Source organism: Haliotis cracherodii, unplaced genomic scaffold (genome assembly GCF_022045235.1).
Source record: "Haliotis cracherodii isolate W230 unplaced genomic scaffold, xgHalCrac1.p SCAF_4, whole genome shotgun sequence".
NCBI lineage: Eukaryota > Metazoa > Mollusca > Gastropoda > Lepetellida > Haliotidae > Haliotis > Haliotis cracherodii.
In genome coordinates, this window is record NW_027266297.1 from 19,371,912 (window position 1) to 19,383,307 (window position 11,396).

An 11,396-nucleotide genomic window follows, 5' to 3' on the forward strand; every position below is an offset into this window, starting at 1 on the left:
CCAAATCGCGCCCCTCTCTCAATATGTATGCATGTGTCATTTATAGCACTTCTATACGACTAAGAAAGTTGCGACTGTGTGTTGATAAAGGCCTGATCCTATGCTGCTATGAAGTCTAATATAAGATATAAACAGAGATCAGTTTTAATACAGGCACTTATGAATATTTGAAGGAAGCCCTCACGCCTGTAAGGGCTCGCTCATAACTAGGACAGGCTGTGATATAGCACAATGAGAGAGAAGTCCCTATGTCAGTAGGGTGGATGTCCCATATGTTCTTTTTGATTGAATCTAGAACAAGAAAGGATCAAGCATGATGCTACGAATACCCGGTAAACGATGATATCGGGCTGTGCTTCCTGATGCAGATCCTTTATATATTTACGACAGTGGAAATCGGACACTGCGTGCCTTGTGACGCAGTTTGAGGATTCTATACTAGACACAAATCATACTTATACGGCGCGAGGGTGTATAAAGACGATGCTCCTGTGGTGCAGCTGGATGATAATCGTAGTATTTTGAGGTTCAAAAGGGTTAGTCAGTATGTGGATTTAATCGATTGGACAAAGCAGATTTATGAACATGCTTGCTATAAATACACGTGTGGGGAAGTACGGTATATCGGTAACAGTAACAAGGTCGGCAAGCTGGGCCTGAGTTGTGTCTGAGGTGTTCACGTTGTCTCGGCTCTCAAAATGCCTAAAAAGGCTCCAAGGGTCCAAGAACCTGAAACTGTCGCCAGGCCGAACCTACAATGGGAGGTTGGGGCACATTCCTTGGAGGACATTCTACAGAAGTACCCCCTCCCTCGTGTGGTGCAGTGTGCCTATACACTCAGTGATGACGTATCCACGGAACAATCCAACTTTGATTTTCTTCAGCCCATGTTGTTGTACCAGAAGCGTGTGTGTAACAAGGTGACAGCAACCAGTCTCAATACTGATCCTCAAACTGGAAACACAGTGGAGGTCGGGGCTCCCCTCCTCATACCTGAAGATTACAAAGGTAGGTAAACAGGGCGAGTGAAAGGTTTGGCTGATACCATACCATAGTCATATAGACGAGACTAGGTTCTAAGACAACTGTTGTGACCGTTAGCTACAGACAGATCCACAGTCAACCATACGGTTTTCTTGGACAGTCACAGTCATTTATATCCGTCTAATAATCGTTTTTCAGTAAGACATGTTTTCCTCCAAGACAATGACATACGTGATGGAGTTGGGTTTTGCGCCGCTTTTAACAATACTCGAGCAATATTTTGAATCGAGAAATAACTGGGTTTCACACATAATACCAATGTGGGGAATGGAAACCAGGCCTTTGGCGCGACGAGCGAACGCTTGAACCACTAGGCTATCAAATCTCCCCCATTGTTTAGGTGACATTGACACACGTTTGCCAACACCGTTTACTCCTCATATCAAAAGGATGATGGACATATCAACGATATGATCGAAATAGATACTTTGGAAATCTCATGCATCTTCGACTGATGTCTCTTTAGATTCATATATACTACTAAAAAAAGTTAATGATTACCCAATTCTTGTATATTGCTATAGTTAATCTGTCATGCAATAACTATAGTATTATGAAAACATCGGGTGTTCTTTAATTTACATATTTTGTAAGGGAAATGTACAGTTTACGTTTGGGGTTTTTTTTCTCATTGAGCGTTAATTGGTTATAAATAAAATGAGACTAATATTTACAATATGATTTTAGGAATTCTATTGAGTTCACAACAATAATTTAAAAACAAATTGTCTTTGGTTGTTGGTTTTGTTGTTGTTTGGCAGGTCTTATACTCATATACATGTATAAACAGAGGAAACAGTGAGTAAGTCTAGTAGCAGTACCACAAGGTCAACGAACGAGATTTCTTCCGTCCTGAGTTTAAGTGTACGTGTTTGGAGTTTTGGTTTCCTTAAACAATATCACAGGCAACAATGTATGTCTCGCGCCTTTTCAAATTGTCCCCATTGTAATCAAGAACGGTGGAATGTAAAATTAAAGTGGCTCACGGCACACGCGTCCTGGTGGGATTCCGGGTTAGAACTGGTCACCAGCCATCTATGCTCGTCGCAAAAGACAACTGAATGTACCGTGTGGTCAGCTTCAGCGTTATTCCTGAATGCGTGCTATCCTAACCTGAAAACGTGAATCATTTCTCGTAAAAAGTATCACTGGATTGTCTAGTCCAGATGGCTTTACATACAGACAGCAGGGCTCCAAATGATATATATATATTAGTCTGCTTAAAATGCTGTTTTCAGTCACAAATTAACATAAGGGAGGCGTGGCACTTCTTGACTATTACATGACGCCTGTATTCGATCACTGAACACAGAGTTGTACGCAGGTACGCAAGTTGGTGAGGCTGCATTGGCAATGAGGCATGATGTTACACTATTCGTTTTGAAAGAATTATTCATGCGTATCTGTACTCAGGCAATCCACAACCAATTGGATTACATCTTATCCGGAGCTCTGGAATCTGGAATAATGATGGGTGCGGCGTAAAAAAAACGCACTTGGGCCTCATTTTCAGATAAATAGGGCTGCTAAAGTCTGACTTTGTGTAATTCCCATCATGTCATAATGATCAAATGCTGTAAGCTGTTTGTTTCTGACACACACAAACTAACGAGGCACGGTCTGTTTTTTTTTACATTGAATTTTGTCTCTTATTGTCGTGAAAAAGCTAATGTGACTTGGAAAAGTTAACGTAATAAAATTTGGATTGTAAATGTGGTCCGGTATTGCCAGAGTTCTGTTTAGGCAGATGCCACTGTATGTAACTTGGTCGATGTGATTGGTCTATGAGTAGATGGATGAACGAACATCCCTACTGACCCTTAATGCCCAGCGCCAGGCAGGGTAACAACAAATACCATTTTTTGACGCGGCCAGGGGAACCACTGACCTTCCAGTCTCCGGAGAGACGCTCCATCCCTTAAACCTAGTGGCTAAAGCGTTTGCTCGTCACGCTCAAGACCGGGTTCGATTCCCCATATAGGTACAATGTTAACAGCGGCGTAAAACCATACTCACTCACTAAATCACGGCGGCCACAACAATGTAAAACGACTTGATGTGGCATGTATATATTTAACCACAGAGAAATCAAAAGAGACTGAAGAGGTTTATAGTGTTATGTGCAGGGTTTTCAAGGAGATTTAAGTGCACACCTTCCTGTTAAATATTACAATGCACACTTTACACTCGTCTTGAGGTTTTGGATGAAGGAGCCGATGAGTCACACTCTTCGTCGCTGTGTCAGTCGACATTAAACCCCCCTTTCACCTCACTGTAAAACTCCGTCGTTGTCGAATACATAACATGAATATTCATTTACCATACATATGTCGTCTCTGAAAGACGTTTCTTTGCGACCAGGAAGAAAATCGCTCATACAACACTTGAGTCAAATTAATAGGTGAAACGTGTAAAATTGATTCCAAATGCATAAAATATTCCAAAGTGATTATTCATACAACACTGAACGTACAGTGAACTAAAGGACAATTATTTTGCATCAGGTGCTCGCGTAGGAGACAAACACTCTGTGTTTTCAACATAGAGCCAAGTAGATTTAACCGCGCTAAAATGAATTTTGAACCGAACGCGCAACTCTACATTGAAAACCTTCTCCCAATGGTGACAGTCTGCGTGTGTAGAACTTGAATGAAAATGAGCATGTCCAATGTTGTATGCATCTCTTGGGCGTGCCAGAAACATGGACCCAGATTCCCCCTGATAATGTTTGTAGGTTTGTCAGTATCATATCAGTGATTTTGGATTTCACCAAAGTGGTATACGCCTGATTATTATACGACCTGCATCACGTCGGGTTTGTCTAACAACTCAAGCTGACACGCTGTGATAAAACTGAAATTATGTTCCAAGCGGAGTCAAACCAAAACTCACTCATAGCTCATGACTATGCAATCAAACGATAATCTGTGTGCTACATGATCATGACGTTACCTGACTAGATTTAAAACATAAGACAAAACTTGCTGGGCTAGGTAATAAAATAAAGGCAGTACTTAACCAGAGTTATTTTACTTAGATAAGAAGGGAGGTTTTTACATAGATAAGAAGGGGTATAAAGTCTACGGGATCTGACCGTTATGTTGAATAGTCTTCGAGATAACAAGAGCAGTTGAGAGAGAGAGAGAGAGAGAGAGAGTGAGTGAGTGAGTGAATGAGTGAGTGAGTGAGAGAGAGAGAGAGAGTGAGTGAGTGAGTGAGTGAGTGAGTGAGTGAGAGAGAGAGAGAGAGAGAGAGAGAGAGAGAGAGAGCGAGAGAGTTTTCATGTATATCATTATATCGTCCTGATATGTTATTGCCGACGGATACAGGAAGTTTGAAAGTGAGTGAGTTGCCCCGAGCTCAAGAATGAGTGAGTTGAGTTTAACTCCGCTGTATGTTACAGCATAGAGTTACGTCGCAATGATGAGAAAAGCCAAACTTTCACGATTCAAGATGACCAAGTGAGTTCATAACATTACAGTTGGTTTGTTGGTTTATTGTTAACGCCGCACTCAGCCATCTTCCAGCTATATGAGGACGGTCTGTAAATATTCCAATCTGGACCGGACAATCCAGTTATCGACATCGGGAGCTTCGATCTTCGTAATTGGGATACGATGACATGCATCGACCAAGTCAGCGGGCCTGACCCGCGATCCTGTTAATCGCCTCATACGTCAAGCATAGTTGTCCCTAACGACAAGCATGGGTTCCTGAAGACTGCTTCTGACCCGGATCTTCACAGGTAACATAACAGTAACTTGTGTGTAATAGTAAAATGTTCGCGTTGTTAGGCCGCGCAACTTTGTGCACCCTTACTCAACACAGGATACAGGCTAGTCCGTCAAGATATCGTTATCTCAAGTGATCTGCACGTGTAGGTCACTGTCATCACAACTCATAGATCCGGTAAGCGGCACATATTGTATCTGTAGGTGATTCAGCTTGTTAAATATCGCGCTAAGACCACAATGCACGCAGTGTTTTACAAAGTTATTTCCTTTGAGGGACTATCGGGTGTCACAGTGACACTGATTGCTTTCTATAATGGTTTTACTGTTAACAAAGACTTCACCCGATTGTTCGTCATGTACCAAAGTGAATTGACAATGCTTTAACATACACCGCTTTTCACTATGGGTTATAGCAGAAACTTGAATTTATATTGATATTAAACATTAAAACATATTGGTGAGGTTAAGTGGGGATAAACATCGCGTTCGGGATTATCGCACTTACGTGACGACGTGCATACGTGTGTCTGTCTGTCGACCCGATTGTACTACCCCTGGCTTGTCGTTTTTATGGTGCTAGCCGACTGAGATACCATGCATGTCCCACGTTCACACAGTATTTTGACTCGGTGCTGACCGAGAGCCAGGGTAACAACAAGTACCATCTTTCAAGGTATTTTAGAATGATGCAGTCTGGGATCGAATCACAGATCTTCTCCCCGGGAAAATGCATTACCCCGACTAGATCAGGGTCATTAAAAAATGACACAGCGAAATATATCTATGGGCTGGTCAATTATTATAGAGAAGGGGTCATGAAAACATGTTACATGTATTAGGGGGAAGGGGCAGTGGAAAATGTTACATAACGTGTGGGGTGGGGGTGTTTTCATCAGCCCACGCCACCGCCCTCCCGCCCCTACCCCCATAATATTTTACCCGTCCCTTAATTTCTTTAGTTTTTGTACTTTTCACACTACAGATAGACAGCAAAGGGAGAGACAGTTTTATCACATATATTTTAGCTCTAGTTCGAATTAAACCGTCAACAAGATATACTTGCCTGCCATAACACATCGTTGGTTGTTAGGGCAATCCATAAAGCCATAAAAGCCATATCATCACACTGATATTCACTGTTGGGATTTTGAGATGCCCAGTCGCTGAGCAAATCGCTGGGTAGATAGGCATCCCTTAGGCGTGTCGTAATCAGAAGCACGTTGGTTCGAATCCCAGGTTCGCACTAATTTAGAGTTCAGTAGCCAATGGGTTTCACCAAAATTGTAAATGCCTAGGACCCGCATCACTTTCCTTTCATGTGAACCATATTAGGTTAAACGTTGATTTGAAATAACGTGTCGATTCCCGAATTGAAACGTTAGTTAGCCCAGAAATCTGAACGTAAACGAATTTAGTGTGAAACCAACAAACAATCAACAAATGGCATACAGTCAGCAATTGTATTACTCAATGCACTAGGCTGACAAATCAATACAAACTACTGCACAACAATTACAATGGCAGTATGCAACAGAGTGGTAGTACAATATTCAATGCCAGTCTCAAATAAAAAATATGATGATGGTGGTGATTGAAAAAAGTTCAGTGATAATAATATTCAACTATCCGCAACAGTGGTCAAGCTTCCGTGATAGGCCAAGGCTTGGAATCCGGGGTGATAAGTGATCTTCACATAAAAGCTGGTCTTGATGTAATGTGAGATGAAATGTGAGATGATATAGTCACGCCTTTGTCCTTTTATATTTCTATTCCAGAAGGTTACACTTCACACTAGCATCTAAATATAGTAACTTCATCGCCACTGTGTACATTAAATAGTACTACATGCCTGACAAATAATCATTATCCAAATACAGCTAAATGAGATTCTACTGAATCCCAGCACAAACAATGTAATACAGTTACAATCATTGTTTAACAATTAACTACACTGCCATAGAATCCTTTTTGAGACTAAAAAATACGCAACCCAAGATCATAGTAATAAAGACCAGCGGATCCTGATAAGACTTAGCGACGTAATTCAGCGTTTATCACTACCAAGCCAACCCTACCCTCATACATACAGTAACGAGGCAACCGGGTTTTGGTTCTAAACGGTTCTAAAGTGGACGAGTATAAATGTACAGCGCTTTTACAGTAGCAAACAATATGTTAATCGTCCATAGTGTAACATCTAAATAAAAGAGACAAAAACCTTTCCTTAACCACAAGAAATCGCAGCAGTGTCGATTGTACGATTTCGACTGTGTCATGAGCATATGCGTTTATGAATCACCATGAGATAGTAATGATACAGGTGTTCGCGAAAAGGTGAGCCTATCCAGCCCCAACGGTGGCACCCATCGCGAACACATGCAAAGGCAAGTCAATTGTTCACGTGAAAAACAAACACGGGAACGTATGTTCCTCCACACCATTACTCATACACTCTCATGCATTTGCTGAACTGCCATTAGTCTAGGTTTTCTAAAAACATCATTCGGAATCGTCATGTAGCTTACCCAAATATATATATTTGTTCTTCATTACATTTGATAACGACAACATTTCCTTTGCCTTCACAGGATGGTTTGCGGTCAAATTCACGTCCTGTGACAAGCCTATTCCCCACTACCGCAAGGTGGCGAACCTTGCTTCCTCAGACTGCGACACGTTTCTGATTGGCGGGGATCATGAAGTAAATGCAGTGCAGATTTACAGGCAACAATCTTCCCCACAACAAAGAGTTCTCTATCCTGGCGATGTTCTCAGAATGGGCAACTTGTACGTGGCCACAAGCAAAGTGAAAAAGTCCATATTTTCAAAATCCGTTACACTTGAAGAGAGATTTCTATTATGCACAGACCTGACCGACAGAGAGGTAATGCTTCCTATCAACGCTACGGGTGTTTTCTATATCCTGAAGCACAAGACAACTCAAAAACCTACCATAATGCAGGTTAAAGATATCATCGCCAAAGCGCAATTACCCTGTAAGGTCAAGCTGGTATTTGGACGGATTCCGCCGACTCCATGTATATTTACTGGGGTTTTGAATTTAAACGAATTTCATCTCGAAACCTCAGCCATCGTGTCTTCAGTTTTCAACCTAAGGAATATACTTCTGGAGATTCCAACTACCATTCCTCTGATGTTCAGAGTGGCTAAGTCTGACACTTCCCTTTTAAACAGCAGTGGGTATACACGTGCGATGGGTCTGTGCCAAAATAATGCAGAAATGTATATGAGGAATATTAAAGCAGCTCAGGGTTTGCCAACAGAAGTGAACAGAAACCATACTACACCTCCGGCGCGTCGAGATAAACAAACCAATGAAACGACCGCCGACTCCAAACCTAATGCTGCTGTCAATATGGATTCCAAAATAAACGAAAAGAAATCCGCTTCACCGATAGAGGTCAAGTCTCTTCCACGAGTCCTTCCAAAACCATTGAATCTTACTGGAAGTATGCCTGACACTGAAGCAGATGATAATGTGACCCCCGACGTTCCACCTAGAACACCACTAAAACCAACAAAGCTGCCCTCTTTTAGCCCCCCACAACATCGAGTAGTGAAATTAGGAGCATCAGTTGGATTTGGCACAGCGCCTAAGTTAGTAGTTAGATCATCACAAAAAGTCAGGCCACTTGCTCAGCCACCTGCCTCTAACAAACCAAAACAAGAGAGCTATGAGTCTGTGTGGATTGAACCAAAATCTAGTACATCGCCGCCTACTCCACCCAAATGTGTTCCTTCTAGTTATGTCCATCCAAAACCACCTCAAAAGGTTCAAACAAAGAAAACAATAAGAATAAGTACCACTTATGGCTATCTGACTGTCCCAATGTATTTGAATGACGATGATTCAGATCCTGAAGAGGTCATCAACCTGGCAGACAAGATTAATTTTTGGCAGCGTATAAGCACATCTGACCTAGATGGTTCCAGTGTGGACCCATTGAACCCTTCTGATGATGACATTGGAGCAGGAAGGAGAGGATGTTTCACATACTCTGAAACAGGTGGCCCGACAAAACGTGACTATGCAACAATGCTACCAGCAAAGCGACAAGAGAATGTGATGGTGTATGAAAACATACAATCCCTCAGGCAACTTACATCGGGAAACAGTGGAAGTGTTACAGAAGCTCTGGCTTGCCCTTCCTCTCATTCTGAGCCTTTTGCCGATGATGTCAATGTCACAGACTATGAGATGCCTGATAGGCCAAAAACAAGTCTAGATGAAGATGATGGATCCAGTAAAAAGTGGAAGAAGAATCAGACTGGTGGTCCTCCTGCTCCACCTCCCAAGCCAACGAAAAAGGAGGCCATAGCATCCTACACTCGGGGAAAACATCATTTACCAACAAAAGAAGATGTGATTTATGAATCTCCTGATGAAAAGAAGCTTGTTACTGCTTCACATATTTCAAAAAAAAAATTTCACCAAATACATGACATTTACGAACCTGTTGACAAATTTGGGCAGAAAGAAATTACTTTCCAACCTTCACATTTGAGTTCCAGCGCAGATGATGTGGTGTATGAATCTCCTGATGATCGTTATCATTTGGAGCAGATACCAAGTCCATCACCACCACACGTGATGGAGGATGTTATTTATGAACCTTCTGACAATAGGAGGCAAGGAATGTGTGATTCTCCGTGCGCGGACTCTGGTATCGGCATAATGGATGAAGGGGCAGATGGCAGCTCTACTATTGTTGCAATGTCCGCAGCAGAAGTGAATGACAAGTTAAGGCAAGCAGGTGGCATCAAGCAGAAAACATTGGCCCTACTGTTAAACAATAACATAGATGGTCGTCAACTGTTTGACATGGGTGAAAATGGTTTGCAGTTGAAATTTCCTTCCATTTCAAACATTGAAAAAAGAATGATCAATTTGTTTATACATGGCTGTCAATCTGGAGTGTTTAAATTGTAACATCACTCTTTGACATGTTTCGTTGCCCAGTATTATATAGATATACATAGAGTCCCAACTTGAAGTAATAGACACACAACACAGCGCTACTCAGATAATGGGACATTCATACGATGCTTTATTCCGAGTGCTCAAATTCTTGTTCATTTGAACATTCATACTGAAGACTCAGGGTGGAATACTACAATCTGTGCAGTGTGACAAGCCCCTTCGTGGTGTACCCCGTGATACTGCTGAAATATTCTGCCGACCAAAATATATGTATACACCCGTGTTTGACGGTGGCTAAAAATGAAACAAACAAGAATGTTTTTTGGATGGCGATGTACTTGATACAGGCATCTTAATTCACTTGTGCTTTGGACCTTAGGTTTGCAGTGTATCGGCGACTGTTTTCAGCCTGGTCATCGGAATTTCCTATTGTATACTTTCTTCTGCAGTTTAGTTCACTTACACATATATTCACATCTCCTCCATCCCCACGAATACAATAAAATATCGATGTATTAATAAAAACGACAAAACCCTTTCCATATTCATTAGAAGACTCTGCCAAAATTCTATTGTACGATTCCCACTATATATCACGAGAATGTGTTTATGAACTAACCCTGTTTCATAGGTGGCACCCGTCACAAACAAATTGCAACAGTAAGTCAATTGTTCACTGGAGAATTTGTTTTTAGAATTTCTCGTATTTTTGCTGGCTATCATGATCATTTGGCTCTTAAAAATGGCGAAATTATGGTTCAATTTATTTCAGTTATTTAAATATTTGTTGTATATTTATTCATGTTACGTTTTTATAGATTGTAATTAATTAGCATTGGCAACATGAACCGGACAGGAACACCTAGATATCAACCCGTAAAACCATTTGATGAGTGAATGTTGTTTTACTACACAGTTAGGAATACAACTGCAATTCGCGATCTCCTCTATTACGATCATTTAAACCTGTGAAGCTGTTGTAGTTTTTTTGTGATGCCGAGTTTATTAAAATAGTTCAGACAGTTCTTATCTAAATTAATACATTACCTTTAGGGCTGTCGTATTTAACAAGAATATTTGCCTATATTGTTTACTATTTGTCATGACAGCCATACATTTCACTGTATTGGTAGCTTTAAGATTTATTGAATTAGTTTGGTAATCTTGTTTTTATGTATCAGCATTAATATGTTTGTGGACGAATAAGAGATATCAAGATATGGACTGTTGTTTAACTGGAGAATATTCGTTGAAATCAAGCGCACTTGTTACCTCGATATTCACATGATTTGTTAAATTAATGGTGATAAAATTAGTTCTATTCGTATATAGTTTTTCATTTTTTCATTGTTACAACAATGTTTGAACAACATTTTTTTTCAGTTCTAACACAGAGTGTTATTGATTTCGAAGCATTAACCTGGATGTGAAGCATGTCTTTGACGTTTGATACTTTGTGAAACGCACGAACACGGGTATGTTGATAACAAACCTAGAAATTCGAACCAACAGTCACATACATTGTATATGTTTCTGGCACACAACACACCTTTGGCAACTGGGCCACAATAACGGGACACAGTGAGTCCCAGAGTCTGACCACCCGATGCTCCACAAGACGTTTGACAATAGGGATGACTTCAACTTTAAAATTGTCAACCTTCCATTTATAACGA

General features: G+C 40.9%; 1 protein-coding gene across 1 annotated transcript; it reads left to right on the forward strand.

Moving 5' to 3' along the window:
* Positions 1-232: 232 nt before the first annotated feature.
* On the forward strand, positions 233-10,992 carry LOC139478818 (uncharacterized). Its single transcript, XM_071261477.1, has 2 exons — positions 233-1,008; positions 7,367-10,992. The coding sequence occupies exons 1-2, from the start codon at positions 699-701 to the stop codon at positions 9,727-9,729; spliced, it is 2,673 nt and encodes an 890-aa protein (XP_071117578.1). The 5' UTR covers positions 233-698; the 3' UTR covers positions 9,730-10,992.
* The last annotated feature ends 404 nt before the right edge of the window (positions 10,993-11,396 follow it).

Bases quoted from the DNA above. Each gene is read 5' to 3' on its own strand.
- LOC139478818 (XM_071261477.1), top strand. From the start codon at position 699: ATGCCTAAAAAGGCTCCAAGGGTCCAAGAACCTGAAACTGTCGCCAGG. The intron at 1,009-7,366 runs GTAGGTAAACAG...TTGCCTTCACAG, and splicing joins CATACCTGAAGATTACAAAG to GATGGTTTGCGGTCAAATTC.